At 48.3% G+C, this 26850-nt stretch overlaps 1 protein-coding gene across 3 annotated transcripts in view; it reads right to left on the bottom strand.

Moving 5' to 3' along the window:
- Nucleotides 1-26850, bottom strand: part of LOC122379989 (stromal membrane-associated protein 1-like) — a 78276-nt gene that overhangs the window by 31636 nt on the left and 19790 nt on the right. For all 3 annotated transcript variants that reach the window (XM_043362722.1, XM_043362721.1, XM_043362720.1), the window contains exons 3-4: nt 10141-10274; nt 2093-2260 (exon numbers count right to left, since the gene is read on the bottom strand). In XM_043362722.1, the coding sequence (XP_043218657.1) occupies nt 2093-2260; nt 10141-10274 (302 nt within the window). The remainder of the gene's footprint in view (nt 1-2092; nt 2261-10140; nt 10275-26850) is intronic.

A 26850-nucleotide genomic window follows, 5' to 3' on the forward strand; every position in this document is an offset into this window, starting at 1 on the left:
GGCCGAGGGGGGGGAGGGCGGGTACGACCCCCCTCGCCGTTTCGCCCCTGGTGAAGCTAGCGCGTCGCGGAAAAAACGAGCGTGTGCGCCGTTACGAGACGCAGAGATTGGTACCCAACTTTAAGGTCCTAGGTCAACCGGTGACCTCTGAGGTCAGGTCAAGTGCCCCAAGGTACGGTTCAGTTTTTGGTGAATAACTTCGCAAAAAACGGCCGCAGAGCGCCGATTTTGGCAGCATCGTGTTCGTCTCGCTCAGGCGCGTCGAATGATATACTTTTTGTCCGGGTCAGGTCAACTTGGGGTGTTGACCTCAGGTCAAGGTCAGGTCAGCACCCCCAGGTCACGAAGTTGGTCGATAGAGGTCATGTCGCATATCATTCGATTCGGCAGGCCTTCCTGAGTCCATTGGTGGCTTTCCCGACTCGCTAGCTCAATTTGATCAAGAGTTATTGACGAAAAACTAATATGACCTTGATGACGTCATAAACGACGTCACGCAAGGTCAACATTGCAAAAGTGACGCATCTAACCTTGCAAAGAGTGCATCAAATCACGATTCTGTGTGCTTGAGATAGTTGGAGATCGTTTCCGGCGCCAGAATAGCAGTTTTCATTTTTCCCCATTGACTTATAATGGTGAGGTCACCAAAATGACCTGACCTCATATGACCTTTAGGAAAAATCCGAGATATACAAGTTGTGGGACTCATAATGGATACTAGCTCCTACAAGTTTCATTTCCCTGTGACATCTCCTCTGGCAGTGAGGGCGTTGCGAAGTTGCGACATGTGAAGACCGTGCAGAGGTTCACTTATGACGTCATAGGTCAGTGACCTGACCTGACCCAAAAATGCGGTTGAAGTCAAAAGATGCGGCTTGGATCAAAGGTCAGGTATGCCAAGTTTCAGCTCACTATCGCCAGCGTGTTCGGAGCTATCGCGAAAAAACCCTATGGGGGGCGGCACCCGCCCCCCCCCTCGGCCGGCGAGGGTTACCCTCGCCCTGGCAGGGCATTTTTCATAACACGGCCTGGCAGTGGGGGTCGATGCGACCCCCCCCCTCGCGATTGGCTCCTATGGCACCTACAAACACCAAATTCGGCAGGTAGGTGGGCCCCCTGGAGTTCTCGCCCCTGTGCAAATTTGGTTGCTCTAGGTCAATATTTAGGGGGGTTTTGGGGGGTATAAATGTAAAAATTTCGCTAAAAACAGGTCAAAAGTTTTTCGCTTATAACTTTTGATCTAATTAAGATAGAGCAAAAAAAAAAGCACCAGTGAACTCAGCACGTCAAGGCGCGTCGAATGATATACTTTTTAGCTTGCTTAAGTGTACTTAAAGTTTTTTCTTAAATATTAAGTAAACTTTAATTAATTAATTAAGTTCAAGTTAACCAAATTGCATCATATTGCATATCATTCGATTCGGCTGATCACCAGGAACACAATGATACCATTTTTTAAGCTCTAGCGTCATGATGTGCCAAGTTACTGGCAAAAACGTCATTTGACCTCAGTTGACCTCATTTGACCTGACCCATGGATAATTACAGCAAACAAAGAAGCATCAAGTGACCTGCTGCTAAGTACTGTGGTTTCAAAGCACAAAAGTGATAGAACGAAGCGGATATCTCCAGTATTTTCCTAATTTAGTATTTTCCCATAGGCTCAACATTACGACGTAATGACCTCTAACTGACCTCAGGTCTGTAACCTCAAAAACCCGAACTATATGTTATACAAATCGGTGAACTCAGCACACCCTGAAATTTTGAAGGAAATCAGTCCAAAACCGTGAGTTGGACAGGTGCAAAAAGAAAATTGAAATTTGACCATAACCTTGTACCGGTTTTTCTGACCTGGTGATCTGACCGAAGGTCACTCGGACCTGAAATTTTCAAGTCATATGTAAACACGTTGGCCCATAGGCTGTGCCAAATTTGGCGGCGCTCCGCGCCGCCGTTTTTACGCTATCTTCGAAAAACCTTAGGGGGGGTCGCATCGACCCCCCCCTGCCAGGGCGAGGGTTAAATGGCAAATCGTGCATGTGACCTATACTCGGTAGTGTGGTGCTGGTGAGTGCCGGCTGGGACGCACCTTGGGCAGCGGCGGCGGCACCCACTCGCGCGCCGTGTACTTGTTGTGCTCGTACTTGGCCCGGATGAACGCCTCCAGCGCCGAGTCCGTCTGCGGCCGCCGGAAGTTGTCCGGCAAGTTGGCCTCGTACACGGCTCGTGCCCGGCTGTTGCCCATCTGCTGCAGCGCCTGCCGGTCGCACAGCGGCAGGGTAGACGGACGCGTCACAGGGTGTCAGATTACAAGCATGGCCTATGTGCACGCGTCTGGTTAGCAGAAGGGTCGGCTCGCACGGCCGGGCAGGAGAGGAAGCCGCAGCGAGGGTTCATACTATTCGAGAACATAGGTGGCGGAACAACTTGGGGCAAGATGGGGGGGGGGGGGCACCGGCTCAGCCTCAAGGAGCCAAAATATAGGGTAGGGGAACTTTTGGTATTATCGGACGGGTAACTTCAAGTCATCATAACATGGAGGTTATCATTTTTATTTAACTTGGAGCCATTTACTACCGTAAAGTGGGGCTATTTGAAACGGATTTTACAGTTTTTGGCCTCTCCCTTGAAGACGGTTCATATTTCTTATAGCATGTAAGTTGCAAAAATGTAGTTCTCCTTCTCTGTGAGCTCTTTCATATAGGTGCATTTTTGTTCAGCTAGTAATAATGATTAAGGCTATTTTTTAGTTAAAGCCTGTCTCAAATAGCCCCATAGGGTGGAGCTATTTGAGACAGTTTTAGTTGGAAAGAAAATGAAGAAAATCGGTCACGCTAGAGATAATTTTTTACACGCCACGCAATTGGAAATCAAATTTTGATAACTTTGGCAGATATTGTTTGTGCAAAGACTGTTATATGTCCTTTATATTCAATATTTTCCTTTTCCGTAGGACACTTCATTTCGGTAGAGTATAAAATTCCATCACCATATGCTAAGGTTATCATAATATGATGTGACCCTAAACTTTCAAAATGACAGGATGATCATCAAGGACTATTTTAAAGTTGACGACAGTAAAATTTTGAAAGCATTTTTTGTATATAGCCCTGGTGACGTGAAAACAGATATACCGAAAGTCGGTGGGGCTATTTGAGACAGGCTTGCTACCTTATGAAACACACCGTAATGAATCAAACAAGGCAAAAGGTTTCCAAAAACATTTAGGTGAATGGTCTGCATGATTATTTGTTCCATTGTGCAGGGTGTCTCAAAAGTTAGTTGACACATTTCCCATGCCAATAAAGCATATAAGAACCGGCCAAAAATCTAATGTTTTGGTGTCTGTGTGTACACTAGACAAATATGCATGCTTTGACAACTGATTCGGAGGGTTGAAAACCAAACCCTTTGCTGTATCTCCAAAAATATTTGCCCATACCGATTTTCGTCGCTCCGTCGGCTGCCGGAGGCTGATAAAAGGTCACCAGCTTTCAAGCTCTTGTAGGGGAATCCCCTGCAGTTTCTGCGTCGGATTTAGGTTTGACGAGCTCCCCGGCAACATCCGCTTCTCCCTAAAAGCCGACAGCTTGCATCGACACCATCCGTGAGTATTTTGTAGGTTTTCTCTGGCGCCAACTCCTTCATGAATGACTGGCGCCGACCTCTCAAGCACCATTGTCCTTTTCAAAACAACCCCATTCCTGAACAAATGGGATGTGCCAGGGGCAAATTTTTCGCAGCATATCATAGCAGAATGTCGCGGCCATCTGTTTCTTAGACACATTTGGCAAATTTTGCAAATCCCAAATGCTCGTCAACTAAGATCAGTTTGACGAAAAGCAACATTTCTCTCAATAGCTCAAAAGCTATGCATCCTGGCCACATGAGCTCAAGGTGGCCATTATTGGTGCGAAGGAAAACAAAGGTGCGCGCATAAAGCAGCAGATAACTGCAGCGGTTCAGCCGGGAAGGCTGGTGGGCCGTTTTGCCTCGCTGGGCCGTCTTACCCCACCTTCCCCTATTTTGCAACACCATACAACCTATTATTTTCAAACTTCATATCCAGATCAGAATCCAATACAGTAGCATCCGCTTCATAAATCCTCGGATAATAAATAAATCCAGCCACTTATTGTGGCCGCTTGAGCTGTTCACGGATTTTCTCCATGGATACCAATAGTTAACAAATCCGCTTAATAAAAGCACGCACTCCTCTTAATTAACCCTCGCCCCGCTGGGGGGGTAATTTGACCCCCCCCCCCCTCTGGTTTTCCTAAATAGCAAGAAAACGGCGGCGCGCAGCGCCGCCAAATTTTCAGTACCTTTCCGGGCATCAATTTGACACCTTCACATCAAATTTCAAGTCTTAGGTCACCTTAGATCATGAGTTATTGAGGTCAAACTGAGGTCATGTTCGAGCAAAAATGAGCAAAAAACATGAAATCGTGAAACGCTCACAAAAGCTACAGTTACCAAGCAATTTCAAAGTTCAATATGGTTATGTAGACAAAAAATAGCGCTACAAAACTGCTATCTCGGATTTTCAAAATTTTCTATTTTGACCCCAAAAAATAAAAAAATGATTTTTTTAGCAAAACTCAAAAAAAAATCCATAAATTTTCCGAATTTCGAAAAAACCGGATTGTATGTGATAGTCCCTGCGCTCTTTTATATACATACCAAATTTTAGATCGATATCCCCTTTTTTGGCCAAGTCATAGCGAAAAAACTGTACGAAATTGATGACGTCATATTTAACTCAATTTTTAGCAATTCTAGACCACGTAGCGCAAAACAAAAACCACCGTTGAACTCCCCGTGACGAGCTGCATCGAATCGATACCCATTTTATGCAAAAATATCAAGTTTGAAATTTGACCTAATTTGACCTGACCTTGACCTGACCTTGAATTGACCTTCACCGAAACATAATCTAAACTGACCCTAAAGACTGCCTGACCCACATAATCGTATTTGGCATATAAAATGGACCATAAAATCACACATATGATATTCACATGATATTTTCATAATGTGACCCTCAGTGACCTGACCTCTGTGACCTGACCTGGTATCAGTGACATCAACTAGCAAAATATGTTTGAAGAACATTTCCCCATCGATGATTTTCAATGAAATGCATTTTACTCGATTTTACAACGCATTTCTTGAAATGCCTGTAAACGGTGAAAATTCGACATTTAACCTGACCTGTGACGTCATCGGTTTGAACTAGGTCAACGAAATTGGGTCACAAGGTAGTTCCCTGATGGGGCTATCCAACACCGTTTACCGCTTGTCGCTATGTTGCGTGGTTCTCGAGATCTTAGTGGGGGCAAATTGACCCCCCACCTCCACCCCCAGCAGGGCGCGTTGGTCGGCAGACCCCAGCGGGGGCGGGTTAAAGGTAGTGTGCCACCTTTGAAAGATTTCCCATTTTATTTTTCCTAGGATAAGAAGCTTCTGTTTTTACCTAATATCGCAAAAAAATCAAAAATGGGCCTGGAATAGTGCCTTTTTCGCCTAAAAGTTTATCGGTTTTTAGATATGTATAACAACTGTAGTGGGCTCACCTGCAAACAGGCGTCGGGCAACAATCGCGAATGCGGCGCACTTGTGACAATAAGCAAAGGTCATTATAGTGTTACGACCATACGACGTACGGGAATGAGTTATCAGCTGTCTAATCGTAGACAACACTTGGATAACACAATGTCGAGCCTTAAACTGTAAGCCCGTATTGGTATTGTTTCTTTTATTTGGCTGTCGAACATTATTTATGGTTTGAAATATGATTTTATGTAAAATAATTGATATGAAAAAGCCGTCTTATAAGTTATGACCCCATTTCACCACACGCAAGTGGCAGAAATGACAATGATCAGCTGACGCATTTTTCTTGGCCGAAGTCAGAGCGCGCGGCCCGACGCACCACGCGTATTTGGAAATTCCGACCTCGACGAGCATCAGAAGCCACCTAACAGGCGTGTTCGAAACCGCAGGAGATGATGATGAACGGGTTTATCGAAACTTGATTGGATGAGCATATCGGTAATAGCGATTTCAGTGTGTGCATTTATTGTTCATAGTGGTGTGAAATGTGGTTGGGGTACGACCGACAACCCGTCGGGGCGAATTTCGCACTGGGGTACTCAAAATTTGAAGAATTTAAGACGTTTCCATGAGTTTTGAAGGTATGGATAAGTTCTAAAAATCCGGTTCTCCTTATCTGGGCCATTAACTCCATACGGTCCAAGAAAGCTGGCACACTACCTTTAAGCCAATTGGGAGTTTCGAAGTCCGCAGTGACGTCTCCCCACTCAAAATGTGGCATCCAAACCGCTCCCAAAGAACCGCTCTGGTGCAGCGGTCTGCAGCAATCGAAGTTCTAAAAACGGAAGTTCAGGGCTATAAAGAGCGCAATCAGCATGCACCTCAAAGAAATGTTCCTGGCAAAGCAGGCACGCTCGGCTGTTCCGTGTTGATATAGAAGGCGTGACGGGGAGTGATGGTGCATGGATGGATATGTTGACTTGATCGCTGTGACAGCTGGGGCATTCCACGATAGACCGTACCAGGCCCGTCACCCTCATCCATCAGATTTTAATGAAAATCGGTTCTAGGGGTAATCATAGGCCCCAAAGACGCCTGGCAAAATATCACACTTCTCAGATCAAAACTTTTTGAGTTATATTGCATTACATTTTTTAACTTCGGTTTATAACGGTGAGTTTGATGGCCTATAACTCAAGAACGGGTTAAGCAACCAACAAACGGTGAACAACACACAGCTTGCGATGAATCAATGATAAATATTACTTTTTAAAAATTCCAAAGAAAAATTTTCTTTGTTGAACAAAAATCTTAATCTTTTTTCATTTGCCTCTAATGACTTTTGGGACCAAAATTTTTCACATTTCTATTTTTTCAAAATAACCTTCATGTCATTGCAAATCGACATGCAAAAAAATTAGAAAGGTGTTCTTTCTATAAGTTACTCATTTTTCCGCAAACAAAATGGGTTTCGAGGGGGTTAATACGACCCCAGCACGCCGTTTCGCTTCTAATAGAGCTAGAGCCTCGCGGAAAAAACGTGCGTGTGTGCCGTTACAAGTTGCAGCGATTGGTAACCGATTTTAAGGTCTCAGGTTAACCGGTAGCGTCTGAGGTCAGGTCAAGTGACTGAAGTTTTGGGTTCGGTTTTTAGTAAATAACTTCGCAAAAAAATTGCCACAGAGCCGCGATTTTGGCATCATTGTGTTCGCCTAGCTCAGGTCCGTCGAATGATATGCTTTTTGTTTGGGTGAGGTCAACTTAAGTAGTTGACCTCGGGTCAAGGTCAGGTCAGAGCCCCTCAGGTCACAAAGCTGGGCAAAGGATATCATATGGCATATCATTCGATTCGGAAGATCGTTCCGGGTCTATTGGTGGCTTTCCCGACTCTCTAGCTCAATTTGATCGGGAGTTATTGACGAAAAACTCGTACGACCTTAGTGACGTCATAAATGACGTCACGCAAGGTTAGCAATGCAAAAGTGAAGCATTGGACATTGCAAAGAGTACGTGAAATCACGATACCATATACGTGAGATAGTTTCAGATCATTCTCGGCGCCAAAATAACAGCTTTTTATATTTCCCCATTGACTTATAACAGTGATGTTACGTGACCGGCCTGACCTTATGTGACCTTTAAAGATTCCCAGATACACAAGTAGTGAGACCTCTGGAGGACACCATATATGCGTCCTGTAACTTTCATCTCGGACAGCTGTGGTCATTGGCGTCCAAAACAATGACAGAACCAAACAGCCTTTTTCACTCCCGCGCTTATAGGAAAGATGGTTGGATGAACCCTCTTTTCATTTTTTTTCAGATGACTCGGACCTCAATTGAAATATCAGTAACCCGTGATGTCACTAGGTAGCTTAACCACGCCATTTGTAAGCTCCCCTCCCGAAATCACTATTCGAGACCGTTATCGTAAGGCAAAATAAATACATTTATAGAAAGAACACCTTCCTAATTTTTTGCATACTTCTTAACAATGAGCCAAATATTTTTTTAATGAAAACAAAAATTCAAAAAAATTTGGTCCCAAAGTCCAAAAAATACAAATGAAGGAAAACTCGATATGTCATATATCAAAAAAGCGTAATTTTCAAAATTTCAAAAATACATATTAATCTCTGTTTCATTGCAAGTTCAATGCTATATAACATTTGGCATTTGAATAATCCGTCTTCGAGTTACAGCCCGCCAAACTTAGCGCTGCAAAGCAAGATCCAAAAAATGTTATACACCATAACTCAAAAAATACTTATCGGATAAGCCTGAAATTGTTACAGGTGGATTCAGAGCCCCTGATTACCCCTGAGACCGATTCTCGTCAAAATCTGAGAGATGAAGGTGTCAAATTGAAAAAAGTGGTACGATCTATCGTGAATGCCCCAGCTGTGCAGTGTGCGCTGGTCACTTTCAGGGGCATTTCTACGGTCGCTGGTTTGGGGATGTCCAACCCTGAAACGCACGCATTTATAAATTAGGCTGCATTACGAAACTCAAATTATTGGGGGGTCCAGACCCCAGCGACCCCAACGATGGCGGAGCCCCTGGTCACTTTGATTGGAAAAAGTGAGGCCGTGAGGAATGCTAGCCTATACGTTGTATTGCAGGGGAACGGAACGTGCAGCTTCAATACATGCCTATTTAATGAAAATAATTGACTCCGGTTAATAAAGCCACCGCTTAATAAATCCGAAACACCTTCCCACCAAGGTGGAATCATTAACCCGCGCCCGACTGGGAGTCCTGGATTTCCACGCCCTGCTGGTGGGGGGTGGGGGGTTAAACACCCCCCCTTCTAACTCGGCTCCTGGGCCGCGTAGCGATACGGGAAAGGCGGCGTTCGAAAGAGCGTCAAAAATAAGGAAGAAATAACTTCAGTCACTCTTTTGGTCAGGACAAAGGTCTGGTCACCAGAGGTCATTGAAGGCCAAAATTCGCCGATTTGTAGGTCAGATGTCGACTACTTTCAACAAATCGACGAACAACTCGTAAACTAATAAAGGTTCAGCGCCGCGGAAAAGCGCATTTGGTAGCCCTATTAGCGTTCTTTCTGAGTAATTCTCTCAGATTTGACCTACCGTCAACGGTTTTGCCTGCAGGGGGCAAAACTGCCAAAATAGCCGATTTTTCGGAAACCGTTTTTCTGCAATAACTTTTGACTCAAACCTTGCACGAACTTTATTTTATAAGCATCGTGTTCCTCTCGCCAAGACGCGTGGAATAAACCATCACTTGACCTTGACACGTCAATTTGAAAATTTGACCTCAGGTCAAGGTCGTGACCTGACCGGTAAGGGTCAAGTTGCATATCAGTCGATCCGTATCGTCAAGCCAAACACAACTAAGGTGTTTTCATCGCTCTAGCATGCCTCTATCAAAAGTTATTCGCGAAAAACAGATACCTAACCATTGGTGACCTGAGATGACCTCAGGGGCATAAAAAGGGGTCACGGTTGCCATTTTCATGTTCAGTGTGTCAAAAATATCAGTAATTCAGCGTTATAGAGTGTTTTAAATGATTTCCGTCTAAAAAGGAGACTTTCAATTTTCTCCCATTGTCTTATAATGGGGAAGTCGCAAAATTGACCTGACCTTAGGTCATCGATGTCAAAATTCCAAGATAAACATCTTATACATATTGCTGCTCTTATCAATCTCTGAAAGTTTCAAAGCGATCGGTCACTCGGTGTAGCTTTGGCAGATAGGTATTGAAACTTTTTATGTAGTGAGGTCACTTGACCTGACCTGGTGACCTGATCTTAAGCGACCTGGGTCTGAAATTTTTACAACACATGTAGAAAAGATGTATGATAAGGTGTACCAAAAACGGCGCCACCGTTTTGTAGATATTCGCGAAAAACCACAGGGGGTGTTCAACCCCCCCCCACACACACACACACACACACACACAGCAGGACACGGGTTAAGCGGATTCCACTGTACCAGTATTACACTGATTACGTCAGTGCCCAACCAATCGCAAAAAAAATAGAAGAGGACGTAAAAGGCCGCCTCCGCTGGCGCACCGGCGGGTTAGCCGGGCACGGGGCAGCTGGCGGCGACTCACCACGGCCTGCTCCGGCTTCCACGTGTCCAGGTTGACCGACTTCACCTTGGAGATGTGCACGCCCAGGTTGCGGTGGATGCCGGCGCAGCGGATGCAGAGGAAGACGCCCAGATTCCAGGAAGCCCACCGCGGACCTGAGCAGGGGCAGCGCACGCGCGCCGTCACACGTCAGAGCGCCATGTGCGAGGTGCAATGAAAAAAATAAGGTCATTTATAACCCGCGCCCCATTGGACAATTACCGGACCCTGGCAACCGTTGTGGCCTTTTGGTCCCTCCACCCCCTCAGATCTTCGAAAATTAACGACTGATTTTCAAAATCCAGACGGTATTTTTCAGCCACGCACATGCACTGTCAGTTAAGCTGTAATTTTTTTTCTTCAGGTCACTAATTACGTCAGAGGTCAGGTCAAAGTAAGCGCTATTTAAGTGACCATCCCACCTTCACATGAGTTGCGAGTTGAGATTGTTACGGTTTTACATAATGGTTCGATAGCAAATTAATTATCGTCGGGATTCCGCCGCCCCAGACGCACACGCGACTCCCGATGTGAACTGTATTGAGCTCGGCCGTGAACTGAGACACATTACAAAAGGACGCCGGAAACCGCGCGCCGGTACAGCCTACCTATCAGGCGCCGGCCGGCGGCCGGCAAACAGCTGATTGCGCCGGCTCAGTAGCACGCACCACAACACCTCCCCCCAGACGTGGGGGAGACAACACGTCTCAAGAACAAAAACGTTGCCTCCGACAAACACAAGTGCACCAACGCGTGCCAGCGCACGATGGCTACACAAACTCATACACTGGGTCCGACCAGGTCACAGTCAGCCTCTTAGGCTGTCTGTTGCGCCTCACAGAGGCGTCAGGCGCGGGGGTCGCTGCGCCAGGGCGACTGCGGGGGACTTTGTTAGCGACTGGGGTCCCGCTGTCGGCGGTCCTGGTTCGGGCGCTGGCCCGGCCGCTGTTGCCGTCTTCGGTGATGGCGTCTCGGCTGCCATCGGGTGACGTGGTCACCGTCGGCCGCAGCGGGCGGAGGTATCGTCGATTCCGACAGTAGGTGCGGCCGCTTGGCAGGCGGGCCAGGTAGTCTCGTCGGCTTCCGATGCCAACGACGACGCCTGTCCGGTCCCACAAACCAGTCTTTGGATGTTGCAGGAGAATCTGTGGACCGATGCGCAGAGGTCTCAGCGAGCGGGCGCTCGCGTCGTAGCGTTCCGCAGTCTGGGACTTCAGAGCGGCTGCTCTCTCATCACACTCCTCCGCCGCGCGCTGCCACACCTCGGCAAACGCTCGGTGGTGAGCTGGCACGGTAGAGCGCAGCGGGTGACCGTACAGTATCTGGGCAGGGGAGCGACCATCGGCCCGAGGCGCGTTCCGCAGCTCCAAGAGGCCGTGCGCGAACGCGTCGCTGTCCAGGTTACCTCGGTCGCTGACCTTCTGCACGAGCCTGTTTACTGCCTTCACTGGAGACTCCGCATGTCCGTTCGACTGAGGAAAATGCGGAGTGGAGATCACGTGGGTCACTCCCCACCGTCGCAGGAAGTCGCGGGTGTGGCGGGCTGCGAACTGCGGCCCTCCGTCCGTTCGCAGAGTCTTGGGTGCCCCAGTGGCCGCGAAGGCGACCCTCAGGCTGGACACCAGGTCCTTCACCGACGTCTCTCCAGAGCAATGAAAGACGAACAGCCATCCAGAGAGGCGGTCTACGTATACAAGATACGTGCGACCAGCCCACGAAAAGTAGTCCGCTGAGACGGCCTCGAAGACTTGAGTCGGTACCGCCTCGGAGACTAGCGGTTCCTTTTGCTGGCTTGGGAGAAAGATCTGGCAGGACTTGCACGCTCTGACGAAGTTGGCGATGTCCTGGTCAAGCCCGGGCCAGTAGACAACTTGTTAAGCCCGACGCTTGGTGCGCTCCACACCTTGATGGCTGGCGTGAAGCCGCTCGAGCGTCTCCCGACGCAGACTCTCAGGAATCAGGAGTCGCTGCCCGCATACCAACAGGCTGCCGTCCACGGCGAGACGGTCTCTCGCTGTCCAGTAGGGCCGCAGCGTCGGCTCCAGCTGCGACTTGTGGTCTGGAAAGCCAGCCAAGACCACGTCTTGGCCAAGACCACGTCGACCACCACGAGGGCGCCGAGCTCTGCATCACGCTCAGACGCCGCCCGGACCCTCTGCAGAGTAGCGTCCGGGAACAGTGAGTCTTCCTCGGTCGGATCAGCCGTGGCGATCCTGGCGATCAGGCTTGCGATCTGGTGGGCTTCCTCCTTCTCCGCCTCTTCGTCGTCTGGAGTCGGAGTATCCACCGGAGCCCGGGAGAGCGCATCCGGGATCGCGCGCAGTTTCCCTTGCCGCCACACAGCGACGAAGTTGAACGGCGTGAGACGTTGCCGTAGTCGTTGCAGTCGCGGGTTGTCGATGTCGATGAGGCTCTTGGAGTTCAGCACTGGAACGAGCGGTCGGTGGTCTGTGACCACCTCGAACTGCTGCATGCCCGAGAGGTACAGGTCTCGCGGGTTTTAGCGGTAGGTTTTGCACCTAGAAAATTTAGTGTACTTCAGGCTATATCTTCGTCGTCTTAAGCTTTTAAATGTTGAAGATGCGATCGACTTGTTGGGTAACAAGCCGGCCATGATCGTGCAAAATGGCTTCATCGTAGATCGATTAGTTTCTGAGATATTACCGGAAACGTAAAAGTGCAAAACCTACCGCTTAATCTCTCGAGACCTGTACATGCTGCACTTCCGACAAGCCCATGAAACTGCCAGCATCTCAATCTCGCAGACGGCGTAGCGGGACTCCACATCGGTCAGAAAACCAGACCCACACTGAATCAGTTTCCATCGTCCATCTGCATCCTGTTGCCGCAGACAGAAACCCAGCCCTCGCAGGCGAGCGGCGTCGGTCTCCAGGACTGTCCGGCGCCGCGGGTCAAAGAAGTCGAGAACTGGTGGCGAGACCAGTGCCTTCTTCACGTCACCGAAGGCTTTGGAGTGCAGCAGCGTCCACACTCACTCGTTCTTCGGTCGAAGGAAGTGTCTCAGATGCTCGGCGGCGGCCGAGACGTCTGGTGAGAAGTCACCCAGCTGGTTCACGAGACCGAGAAACGATCCGAGGTCCGTGAGGCACGCCGGCTGCAGAAACTCCGCGATGGCTCGCACCCTCTTGTTGTCTGCGGTGTTGCCTATCTGGTCGATCTTGAATCCACAGAACCCCACCTCATTCCCGGCGAAGGAACACTTATCTGGGTTCAGTGTCATCCCGTGGTCATCGCATCTCTGCATGATGCTATTCCATACGTTCCATACGTGCTCCAGGTGAACTGAGTAGCTCGAGTCGTACGCCAGAATATCGTCTACGACTTTGCATGTCTGAGAGATGTCACCGAGAGCAGCGTCGCCTCTTCGGTTGTACTCGTCTCCTGACGAGATCAGATCCATGACGGCACGTTTGTAGCGGAAAGGGCCCCATGGCATGATGAAGCACGTCTTGTCTTGGTCCTCCTCGCTGATGGGGATCTGGTGGTAGCCAGACCTGCTATCCAGCTTCGTGTAGAAGTTTGCACCACTGCCGATCGAAGCCACAGCGTCGTGCTGCGACCTGACTGGGTACGCTGGCCTCATGACGAATCGATTCAGCTTGGTGAGGTCGACCGTCAGACGGCAGCCAGAGACCGTGCCGTCCGGCGACCGCTTCGCCACCGGCACGATGGGGTGGCACCACTCGGTCGGATGCTACACCGGCTCGATCACGTCACTCTCCAGCAGCTCATTCAGCTGGCGCCGAATGTCGTCACGCCAGCAGAACAGTACACTGCGAGCTGTGGAGACGGCAACTGGTGTGGCGTCTTCAGTCAATTCGATGGCCATTGAGCCTCCGGACATCTTGCGCAACTTCGAGGTGACGTCAAACACTCGTGGGAAGGCTTCCTTCATCGCTGAGAAGTGCTTCCGCCCTTCTTCAGACGATGGCACGCCTCTGCTTTCGAACAGCGTCGTGCCATGGCAGTAGCGAGCTGTGCAGCTTCGACGGCTATCGTCCTCTTGATGCTTCCCAGCTGCAGTGCGACTTGGCACGCTCCCAGGCAGGGCAGTTCTCGTTCGTCAGCTGCGAACAGGCTTCCAGAGGGCGGCGTCAGCTTCTTGACGTTGATGCCCATCTACTTCGCTGCCTCCAGAGAGATTACAGACACCTCAGCGCCTGTATCTGGCGTCCATGTCGTTTGTTGCCTGCGACCATCACTCCGATGCAGCAGAATCTGGATCTGCGGAGCACGCGTCGTGTGCAGGCCTTGGATCATGCAGTATCGGTGCTCCTGGTCCACTATTTGTCTGGCAGGTGCAGATGCCACTCGCGTCTGCATCGTGATGAGCGACACGCGTCTGCCTCTATCAGACCTCCGCTGGGTCCGGTCCGTGCTCGCCGGCGGAGCGCGCGAGTGACTGGCGCTGCGACTGCGGCAGACAGACGCGAAGTGGCCTACCTTGCCACGAGCTCGGCAGGTCTTCTTGACGGCCCTGCAGTCGCTGGCGCTACGGTGAACTTCGCCACCGCAGCCGGGGCACATCTTCTCTGTCGACCGGTCTCTCGGGCGACCGCGGCTGCGCTGGTACTGAGAGACCCTCGCCAGGGTCGAGCCAGCTGGTTCACGAATGGCTGAGCTGTTGGAGGCGGCATTCTCTGACGCTCAGGCGATATCCACTGCCTTCTGAAGCGTGAGATCCGGCTCTTCCAACATTCTGAGGCGTGCTTCTTCGTCTCGCGTGCCGACAACGACTCGATCTCTGAACCTGTTGTCCTGGCAGTGGTGACAGAAATCACAGAACGATGCAATCCCCTTCAATCCACAGAGAAAATCGTTCACTGTTTCGCGCCCGCTTCCTGTACTCAAAAAGTAAATTATACAGACCACGCCATGTTATGGTTTTACATTTAAGTCTATGTTAATAATGGTTCGATAGCACATTAATTATCGTCGCGATTCGTCCGCCCCAGACGCACACGCGACTCCCGATGTGAACTGTATTGAGCTCGGCCGTGAACTGCGCCGTATTACAAAAGGACGCCGGAAACCGCGCGCCGGTACAGCCTAACTATCAGGCGCCGGCCGGCGGCCGGCAAACAGCTGATTGCGCCGGCTCAGCAGCAGGCATCACAACAGAGATTGCTAAATTGGGGTACCCAGTGGCGGATCCAGGGGAGGGCAAAATGGGCATTTGCCCTCCCCACTCCCCAAAGCCAAATCGTGTGGGCAAGACTATCTTTTTGCCCCTCCCAAAGCATGTAGCGATGAGCAAATATAATACGGCGTCGATGCCTATATGGACGAAAAGCAGGGCTTCTGTCCGTGACGGCCATTCCGAAGGAAGGAGCTGACCACTTGCTGCTGATATTTTGGGTCGATATGCTGATATTAGACTGAACCCCCTGAACAGCATGCATGCATAAGCATTGCAGTGTGGCCAATGGCCATGGTGTGGGGTAACACGGGGCAAGATGCCCAGTCGGGTAAGACGCCCACCACCCTATATTCGAAATTACCTAAGCAATCCACAGTTTTGTCATTTGCCTCATTGCTGTGGAGGGTTCCGCGTAAAAAACGGCGACGTGCCTAGCCGCCATTTTATACCTATTTCTTGCATATGTTCTGAAAATGTCAGACCAAGGTCTCTCAAGGTCACGAAGTCACTATAGCTGCACGTCAAGTGACAACATAACCTAAAAACATTTCCAATGCTTGCCATAGCTATAAACCGAGTAACGGATCGCTTTGAAACTTTCAGCAGTTAATAAGGGTAACAGTACCTATGTACAAAATGTTAGTCACATGATTTGTATATCGATGGCCTAGGGCTAGGTCATTTTTGCGACCTCTCCACTAGGTATAAGTCAATAAGAGAAAATTGAAAGGCACCTTTTTTGGGCAAACCTCCTGTCCGGTAGCTCAGTTGGTAAAGCAATGGACTCCCGGTAGTGAGAGCCCGGGTTTGAGTCGCTCCGGCGCTCGATATTTGAGACTCCTGACGGGGATGGTCTGAGGTTGGTGGGAGCAGCCGCAGCCAGTCAAAGTCAGGAGTGGGACAGGCCGTGTCCGGTTTTGAATGGCAGGTTAACCCGCGCCCTGCTGGGGGTCCTGGATTTCCACGCCCTGCTGGGGGGGGGGGGTGTTTGAACACCCCCCCCCCCTTCTAACTCGGCTCCTGGGCCACGTAGCGATACGCGGAAGGCGGCGTTCGAAAGAGCGTCAAAAATAATGAGGAAATCACTTCGGTCATTTTTTTGGTCAGGTCAAAGGTCAGGTCACCAGAGGTCATTGAAGGCAAAATTTCGCCGATTTCCAGGTCGAATGTCGACAATTTCCAAGAAGCCAACGCATAACTCGGGAACCAATAGAACTACAGCGCCGCGGAAAAGCGCATTCGATAGCCCTATTAACGCCCTTTCTGAGCAATTTTCTCAGATTTGACCTAACGTCAACGGTTTTGCCTGCAGGGGGCAAAAACTGCAAAAATAGCCGATTTTTTCGGAAACAGTTTTTCTGCAATAACTTTTGACCCAAGCATTGTACGAGCTTACTTTTACCGGCATCGTGTTCCTCTCGTCAAGACGCATCGAATGAACTATAACTTGACCTTGAAAGGTCAACTTGAAAATTTGACCTCAGCTCAAGGTCATGACCTGACCGGAAAGGGTCATGTTGCATATCAGTCGATCCGTATCGTCGAGCTGAACACATCTAAGGCGTTTTCATCGCTCTAGCATGCCTCTATCAAAAGTTATTTGCGAAAAACTGTTAGATACCATTCGTGACCTAAGATGACCTCAGGGCATAAACAGGGGTCACGGACACCATTTTCATGTTCAGTGTGTCTAAACCACTTGTAATTCAGTGTTTGGGAGTGTTTATAATGTCTTTCGTCCAAAAGAGGCGCATTTCAATTTTCTCCCATTGACTTATAATGGGGAGGTCGCAAAATTGACCTGACCTTAGGTCATCGATATCAAAATTCTGAGATATACATTATGTACATGCTATTGCTCTTAGCAATCGCTGAAAGTTTCAAAGCGATCGATCACTCGGTGTAGCTATGACAGACATTGAAACTTTTTATGAGGTGAGGTCACTTCCTTGGTCTGAAATTTTCACAACATGTGTAGAATTGATGTGTGATAAGGTGTACCAAAAACGGCGGCGCTCCGCGCCGCCGTTTTTTAGATATTCGCGAAAAACCACAAGGGGGGTGTTCAAACACCCCCCCCAGCAGGGCGCGGGTTAAACATCGGCATTGTTAAAGGTAGTGTGCCACCTTTGAAAGATTTCCCATTTTATTTTTCCTAGGATAAGAAGCTTCTGTTTCTACCTAATATCGCAAAAAATCAAAAATGGGCCTGGAATAGTGCCTTTTTCGCCTAAAAGTTTATCGGTTTTTCGATATGTATAACAACTGTAGTGGGCTGACCTGCAAACAGGCGTCGGCAACAATCGCGAATGCGGCGCACATGTGACAATAAGCAAAGGTCATTATATAGTTACGACGTACGGGAATGAGTTATCAGCTGTCTAATCGTAGACAACACAATGTCGAATTTAAACTGTAAGCCTGTATTGTTATTGTTTCTTTTATTTGGCTGTCGAACATTATTTATGGTTTGAAATATTATTTTATGTAAAATAATTGATATGAAAAATGACCCCATTTCACCACACGTAAGTGGCAGAAATGACAATGATCAGCTGACGCATTTTTCTTGGCCGAAGTCAGAGCGCGCTGCCCCACGCACCACCACCGCACCACAAAGTATGAGCAGAAGCCGCGCCCAAAGCCAGGGCCCCGGTAACGTGAGGTAGCCGAGTCGGGGCAGCGTGCGCTGACCCAAGCCGGGGCCGCAGCTTTGGGCGCGGTCTACCGCATCCCCGCGGGCAGCCCCGGGCTATCACATGACACCGGGAGGACGCGCGGCCCCGGCTTGGGTCAGCGCACGCTGCCCCGACTCGGCTACCTCACGTTACAGGGGCCCTGGCTTTGGGCGCGGTCTACCGCACCACCTAACAGGCGTGTTCGAAACCGCAGGAGATGATGATGAACGGGTTTATCGAAACTTGATTGGATGAGCATATCGGTAATAGTAATTTCAGTGTGTGCATTTATTGTTCATAGTGGTGTGAAATGTGGTTGGGGTACGACCGACAACCCGTCGGGGCGAATTTCGCACTGGGGTACTCAAAATTTGAAGAATTTAAGACGTTTCCATGAGTTTTGAAGGTATGGATAAGTTCTAAAAATCAGGTTCTCCTTATCTGGGCCATTAACTCCATGCGGTCCAGGAAAGCTGGCACACTACCTTTAAACGTTCAACTAAATTCTCCTGTCACCCGGAATTACGCGATCGGACGGTAGGGGTCGGGCTCTACGCAACAAGCTCTGCTTAGCGTAGGCTCCGGCTCCCGTCAATCCGCCCTTTCAAACATTCGTGCTAAATTTATAAGAAACGTCACTCTTAACAATACCGAGTTACAACCTAAACAGCACACAGTGAACCGGAAAATAGCACCCGTGACCCCTCCTTATGTCCCTGAGACCCTGAGATCATCTCAGGTCACGAAAGATATGCAATAGTTTGCAGCAATTCGCTAATAACTTCTGCTGGAGGCATTCTAGAGCAATAGAAACACCTTAGATGTGTTCAGCTTTACGATACAGATCGACTGATATGCAACACGACCTTTTCCATGGTCATGACTTGACCAAATGTCAAAGTTGTAAGTTCACTTTTTAAGATCAAATTATAACTCATTCGACGCGTCTTCGCGAGAGGAACACGATGCCGGTAAAAGTAAGATCGCACAAGGTTTGATTCAAAAGTTATCGCAGAAAATCCGTTCCCGTAAAAATAGTATATATTATGGCAGTTTCCCCTGGAGGCTAAACCGTTGATCTTAGGTCCAATCTGAGCGAATTATCCAGAAAGAGCAGTAACAGTGCTATCAAATTCGCTTTTCTGGGGCGCTCTAGCTCTATTCGTTTCCGAGTTATGCGCCAGTTCTTCAAAAATTGTCGAAACTGGACCTAAATATTATCGGGATTTGGCCTTTGATGGGCTCTGGTGATCTGACATCTGACCTGACCTTAAAAGTGACTGGGGTAATTTGGTCATTGTGTTTGACACTCTTTCAAACGCCGCCTACCGCGTGTTGCTACGTGGTCCAGGAGCCGAGTTAGAAGGGAAATGGGTGTTAAAACATCCCCCAGGGGCGTGAAAATCCAGGAGCCCCAGCGCGGCTGGCACGGGTTAACATAAGACATTTTACGCCATCTTACGGTAAGATAGTGTAACTGGCGTTGTGAAGTAACTTGGTCACTGGCGCGGTGGTGGGTCGGGGTCGCCGATGGTCGGCTAAACTTTTGCCCTCCCCAAACGTATCGGCTGGATCCGCCCCTGGGGGTACCTGGCTTGCAATTACAGTGGATTCAACTTAACCCTCGCCGGCATAGGGCAGGGGGTTGATGCAACCCCACCCCCACGGTTTTTGGCAAATAACTCGCGTAAAAAGCGGCCGATCGCGACGAAACTTTCAGTACCAGTCGGAGGACGTTTGGTCAATCGTTGTCATTTTTAGCACATGCCATTTTTGGCAACCGTGTGCCAAAATGACAACGGTATCAGCTATTTTTGGCAACGATGAGGCCGATTTCACTCCTCAGCGAGGAAATCACGATGTTGCAAATACAAGCACTGATTTTGGAAAAAGAAGTGCTGCCACCTGGTGCAAGAAGAATAAACCAGCTTTAATATGGCCGTTGTTTGTATGGTAGTCCAACATTGACGGATACCATTTTTTTGTGGCCTGAAGTTGGAACTTCAATTTGCAGCATCCGAAAATGATCAATATTGATCGAAAACATAATTTTGATGAAAAAAAATAATATGTTAAGTTGAAAGATGAGGCGATTTCATCCAGATGCGGTGGTTTATTTCTTGAAATTATTTTTGTTTATGACGACCGCCATGTTATGACGGATGATGCGCGGCCGTCAATTAGCAAAAATAATTTCAAGAAGTAAACCACTGCATCTGGATAAAATGACCTCTCTCAACATGTATTTTTTTCATCAACATCATGTTATCGATCGATAGGTATCGATCATTTTCGGATGCTTCAATTTTAACCCGCGACCTGGTGGGGGGGGGCTATTTTTTGCCCCCCCTCCAGATTTTTCGATATATCTCCAGAACCGCTGCGCCGATCGTCACCAAACTTTCAGTACCCTCCCGGACATCAATTTTACACATTGTGACCAAAAAAATTTTCCAAAGGCTATGATAGGTTGGCCGGAAATGACGTCAGAGTGACGTCATGTTCTGCCGTTTTCGACCCAAAAAAGGGTTTCGCGGGAAGAGCTGTCAGGCCTATAGCTTTGCAAATACAGAAATGATAGACATAAAAGCTGTAGAATTGACAGGACTACAAAACTGCTATCTCGGATTTTTGAAATTTTTGGATTTTGATCCCAAAAAATTAAAAAATAGATTTTTTTGATATAATAGTCGAAAAATCCAAAAAGTTTTTTGAATTTCGCAAAAAACGGAATATATGTGATAGTACACCTTTTTTCAATCCGAATCGGCATCCGGTCAGTTAGTTTCGGCAGATCTGCATTAGGAACGTCAGCCAGAGTGCGCTTTCGACAAACCACGCTCCAAACTCGGCATAATGCAGCAGCGTGACATGGGGCATTTAATTTCGACACTGAGCGGGGTTTCGACACTGGCCAAAGGATTTCGGCACACGGCATAGGACTGTGATATCGGGCATTGGAAAAGGCAAATTTCATTTTACAATGGCAATAGTCATTCAGTTTCGTTTCAGTTATTACAAGCAAAATCAAGCAAATTTCATACCACATTTTGTATATTGATGTGTTTACAATGCTTACCACTTGAATTTATGGCACTTTTCCTTTTATTAGACTTCCCTTGGATTAATGGAACACAAAATACGCCAAAGCCGTGGTTTTAAGGTCTAAACGTGTTTTTTTGTGAATGGAGGGTGAGTAGGCTAGCAAGCCATGTCAGAGTCGTGAGATGAGAAGATCATGCGAAGGAAACATTTGGGTGAGTCTACCAGTGACCGGTGAGCTGCGGCGGCTGACAAGGCGCCGGTATAAAACTGTCCCGCTACGGATATGCAGCCAAAGCGATCGATGGGTCAGCCCGTAGGGTTTCCACCTTTCCAGAGGGCAGTTTTTTTTTTGTCCAGAAATACAGTTGACCATGACTGACCCCACCACCGTCCTGCAAACATTGTTGCCTCTCTAGGGTGACACGCCCATTCCCATCTCGGCAGACCTGAACAATCCGCGCTGGCGGTCAGCGCCACTCACAATGTGTCGACAGATCGACACAAATGAAAAAATCAATATTTTTGTTTTTCATGCAATAAATACGGCTAAAACATGTCAACTTAAGATGCGTTGAAAAGAGCGAGGCCCCGGCCCGAATGGCCCACGTCAACCTTTGGATTTGCCAGGAGCGTGGCTCCGAATGACCCCCGTCGCCCTTTGGATTCGCCAGTGCTTCCACATTGTCACAGAGTGACGCAAGGATGGTGACCTCGAATGAGGTCAGCTTGTGTGCCGGAAGTGGTTAATGTTAGGGACGAACCGGTGTAGGGGTTCCAGAGCGACTGACGAAATTAGGTGCCCGTTGCCGTATTCCATGAACGGTTGCCGATTCGGATTGAAAAAGGTGTGGTTACTTAGCAACCAAGCGCCCACATTGAGTGTCTCTTTACAGCACCATGGAACATTTTAACGCACATTCTTAAAATGCCTTTCCGAAAAGATAAGAGTTGCTTAATTCACTGATGAGATAAATTGACCATTGTCTAGCTTGGCTGCAAACTGCCGACGTAAAATGCAATATGACAAAACAGAATGCCCCTTGTCGATATTAAATGCCCCTGCTGCTGTTCAATGACCCTGGTCGAATATCAACAGATGCTAGTCTAAATCCGTGAAACGTGTCGAAATGCGTGCTCCAGTGTCGAGTTGTTGGAGTGCCTGTCGAGATAAGGTGCCCGCTGCCGTATTTGAATGAACGGATGCCGATTCGGATTGAAAAAAGGTGTACTTATCGCCTTCCATCCACATACCAAATTTGAGATTGATACCTCTTTTTTTGGCGAAGTTATAGCGAAAAAACTGTTCAAAATTGATGACGTCACATTTTCAAACTCAATTTTTAGCAATTCTAGACCCCGTAGCGCAAAAAAAGGACCACCATTAGACTCCCCGTGACGAGCTGCATCGAATCAATACCCATTTTATGCAAAACTATCAACTTTAAAATTTGACCTTTTTTGACCTGGCCTTGACCTGACCTTGACCTGACCTTCACCAGAAAGTGTCCTAAGCCGTACCTGATAGTCTTATAACCAACACCATTGAGTTGGAAATGAAAAATTGGCCATAAAACACGCATCACACAACCTTAGTAAAGTTGGGTTCATGTGACCTGACCTGTGACCCTTGGTGACCTGACCTGTGACCTGACCTGGTATTGTCAGTGACCTCTAATAGCAACATATCTACTAGGCAACTGACGCCCTATCGCTGATTCTCGACAAAATGCGTTTTCCTTGGTGTTATAGCGCATTCCCTAGTAGACCCGTGAACGGTGAAACATTTCATCTTTGACCTGACCTGTGACGTCATCGGTGACCCCGAGGTCAATTAAATCTGGTTTCCCTCGACAAATTTGACAGGCCTTTCGAACACCGTTTGAATTTTCCGGGTCCGCCCAGTAGTTTCGGAGATACGAGGGGGGGCAAAAAATAGCCCCCCCCCCCCACCAGGTCGCGTTATAAACAGACCCCACCAGGGCGCGGGTTAAGTTCCAACGTCAGGCCACAAAACAAACCACCATACAAACAACGGGCATATTAAAGCTGGCTTTTTCTTCTTGCACCAGATGGCAGCACTTCTTTTCCAAAATCAGTCCTTATCTTTCCAAAGTCGTGATTTCATCGCTGAGGAGTGAAATCGGCTTCATTGTTGTCGAAAATAGCAGAATCGTTGCCATTTTCGGCACGTGTGACAAAAATAGCACGGGCTAAAAATGAAAACGATTGACCAAACCTCCCCCGACTGGTACCCTGGCGTTGATCAATTTCACACCCACCCTGAAAATTTCATGACCCTGACCCAAAGGACCTTTGACCTGTGACCTATTTCCCGAGACCATGTTTGGCCGGAATCGCGATTCGGCGAAAGTCGGCTCGCATTAGCCGCGCGCTTGCAGTCTTTTCGTGGTTTCAAGCGTTCAAATATGTGATTTCATGTTTCTCCCATGCATAAGGGTGGATGTCAAGGTCACCTGAAGGTCAGGTGAATATTGACCTTTGATGACCTCGGTCCACTTTTTCGAGTTTTACATGTTTCTGGGCTAGTTTTTTTTAGCTGATTTCGAATTTAGCAACCATTTGAACGTTTACAAAGTAGTTTTGACTTTTGGTGCCTCCGTAACATGCTACGAAGCTGTCAGAGGCGGTTGACACGTACTACGAATACCCGGCAGGACCCCTACTGATTGACCTGACCTGACCTGACCCGACCTGGCCTAAATGCATAAAGACATCATCTGCGACAAAAACTAACATGATATTCGCTGCGACTGGGACGCCATCTCCTTGGACATTCTCGTAGCAGATTGGTCTGCCGTGAATGACGCCACCGATTAACCATTGCGTCCGTGAGTTTATGTTCATCTGGAATTGTTTTCGACCGCCACTGTCCAGCGCGGCAGGTACGGGTCGGGTCGGCAAGCCAGACTGCCCGTGGATATCAGATGACCCTGCACTCAGAGTGCTAATGTCAGAGCGTGACGCTGCCCGGGACACCTGGCTCTGCTTACGAACTCCTGAATCCAAGAACGATTTCACACGACTTAGAAACTTGGTGAAGAGCCAGGTCATCAGCGCATGGCGAGATTTTCTTTGCGGCAAGTTGGCATCGGGAGGTCGAGGAGACTGCTGGCGGAATTTCCGACAGCTCCGTGCCACTGGCGAACCTCACCCTTCCGTCAGCGCAGATGTAACGCCGGATCAGGCTACCACCTGGGCGGACAAGCTGAAGGAGCACTTCGCCACGGTGGGATCCCGCAACGCCACCGAGCTGCGAGATGCTGCAACCGGCGGTGATCACTGATCACAGCCCGCGCCCACCCACCGTTTGCTCCGCCGGCTTCCGGTTCCGTCCGGCGACACTGCCGGAACTGTCGCGCTGCATTCCAAGCATGAGCGCGTCCAGAGCAGTGGGGCTGGATGGTGAACCGCCTTTTGCTATTCGGCGCCGTCTGCATGTCGTTAGGCCTCGCCTGTTACGCATTGTAAGCCTGTCCTTAAAAAAGGCGTCTCTCCCGAGTGTTGAAAAATGGCATATGTCGTACCAATTCCAAAGTCTGGTGACTTAACAAAACCATTGAACCATAGGCCAATTTCGCTTTTAAGTGTACTGTCTAAACTCTTAGCAAAATTGTCTGTGTGCAGTTAACCGGCTACCTAGAATCGCACCACCTGCTGTCGCCCAATCAATACGCGTATCGGTCACATCATTCAACGGAGGATGCCGTGGTCGACCCTGTCGAGCGCCTGGTCAGTAACACCGACCATTGCCTGCTATCGTCGGTAACGGCGATAGCTCTATCAAAGGTGTTCGACAGCGTCGACCACCGTGTCTTCCTGGACAAGCTGCCATGGTACAGCATCACTGACGTCAGCTGGCTTGACAGCTATTTAACTAACCGACGACAGACTGTAAGGGGCGGTGTGACAAACCTGCCTGTGACGTGTGGCGTGTCCCAGGGGTCTATCATCGGCCCAATAATATTCCTTTTATTTACCTCAAACCTACCGGCACATTTAACACACTGCGTATTGATTTCGCATGCAGCCGACACGCTGCATATAGACTCTGCGCCCTCTGACGATTCCGGTCTGGCCGGACTACGGATGAGGCTAGAAAAAACATGCAAGAGTTAAAAGAGTGGTTTACATTTAATTCCTTAACCCTCGCCGGCACAGGCCATTTTGAGTCCTTCGACGGCACAAGGGGGTTGGTACGACCCCCCACCTCGCGTTTGGCCCCTGATGGAGCTAGAGCTGCGACCCTGTCCAGGGAGGGTCATATTTCACTTGTAAAAAAATGCAACAAAATACTCTTTCCTTAGTATACAGGGTGGAAAGTAATTACGCGAACATACTTTTTCGTCTTCTAGTAATGAAAAAAACGGCGGTGACATAAACAATATATGTTTTACTTTATCCTTATCTAGTTGCGATGCACTGACATAGGCGTTCCGGCATGATTTACATCAGCATGTGAAGATCTGTTGGCCAAAGCCCAGCCCACACCTTATGGAGCTGTCCAGTGAGGTAATCGGTATTGGTGGCTCCTTGCAGCTTTTAGACGGTCTCCTGAGGAGTCATCTGGAGATTTTTAATCGAATTGAGGCCCAGGCGTTTCCCAGATCAGCTTTTGTATGTCCTGAAGAAAAACAGGTTCTCACAGCACCAGTATTGCGTTTTGTTGGCCGTGAAAGTAAGGATTTCACCAATCACGAAGAGCAGTTTCTTTGCGTCAGGCACAAAAGTGCGCTCAGTCATTTTGCCCCTTTCGTTGCACGGTGGATTAGATAGAGACACTCGTCTTGGAGGATGTTCCACCGGTTGTATACTTTATTTTTAGTGACCTTTTTTAGCGCTACACGCAATTCTGACACCACCCGGGGGCTCGTGACCCACTGATGTGTTCCTTTGCCGGATGTTTGAAGGTTGGGACGGACGGGACATAGGACGCAACAGCAGCCCTCAGAGCAGTTGTTCTGCAGGTTTGACGGATGAAACAGTTTCACAGATGGGGCATTCCACGATAGATCGTACCACTTTTTTCCAATTTGACAGCCTCATCTCTCGGAATTTGACGAGAATTGGTCTCAGGGGTAATCAGGGGCTCTGAATCCACCTGTAACAATTTCAAGCTTATCAGATAAGTATTTTTTGAGTTATGGTGTATAACATTTTTTTGGATCTTGCTTTGCAGCGCTAAGTTTGGCGGGCTGTAACTCTAAGACGGATTATTCAAATGCCAAATGTTATATAACATTGAACTTGCAATGCAACAGAGATTAATATGTATTTTTTAAATTTCGAAAAATACGCTATTTTTGATATATGACATATCGAGTTTTCTTTCATTTGTATTTTTTTGACTTTGGGACCAAAGTTTTTTGAATTTTTATTTCTTTAAAAAAAATATTTGGCTCATTGTTAAAAAGTATGCAAAAAATTAGGAAGGTGTTCTTTCTATAAATGTATTTATTTTACGTAACCATAACGGTTTCGAATAGTGATTTCGGGAGGGGAGCTTACAAATGGCGTGGTAAAGCTGCCTAGTGACATCACGGGTTACTGAAATTTCAATTGAAGTCTGAGTCATCTGAAAAAAGTGAAAAGGGGTGTAACCGCCGCCCAGAGGTCATTGGGCAGCGATGTTTTCTTTTCCCCAATTTGCCGCCTCCAATTAATAGAACCTTGAACAGGGCGTGGCACGCGGTGAAGCGTGGCCATTGACACGTACGATTGTGATACTGGGACGTCAGATCCCACAAAAGTAAGATTATTGTCCATTGATAATTGATTAATGTATGCAAT

The sequence above is a fragment of the Amphibalanus amphitrite genome, unplaced genomic scaffold (genome assembly GCF_019059575.1).
Source record: "Amphibalanus amphitrite isolate SeventyFive unplaced genomic scaffold, NRLGWU_Aamphi_draft 000088F_arrow, whole genome shotgun sequence".
In the NCBI taxonomy this organism is placed as follows: domain Eukaryota; kingdom Metazoa; phylum Arthropoda; class Thecostraca; order Balanomorpha; family Balanidae; genus Amphibalanus; species Amphibalanus amphitrite.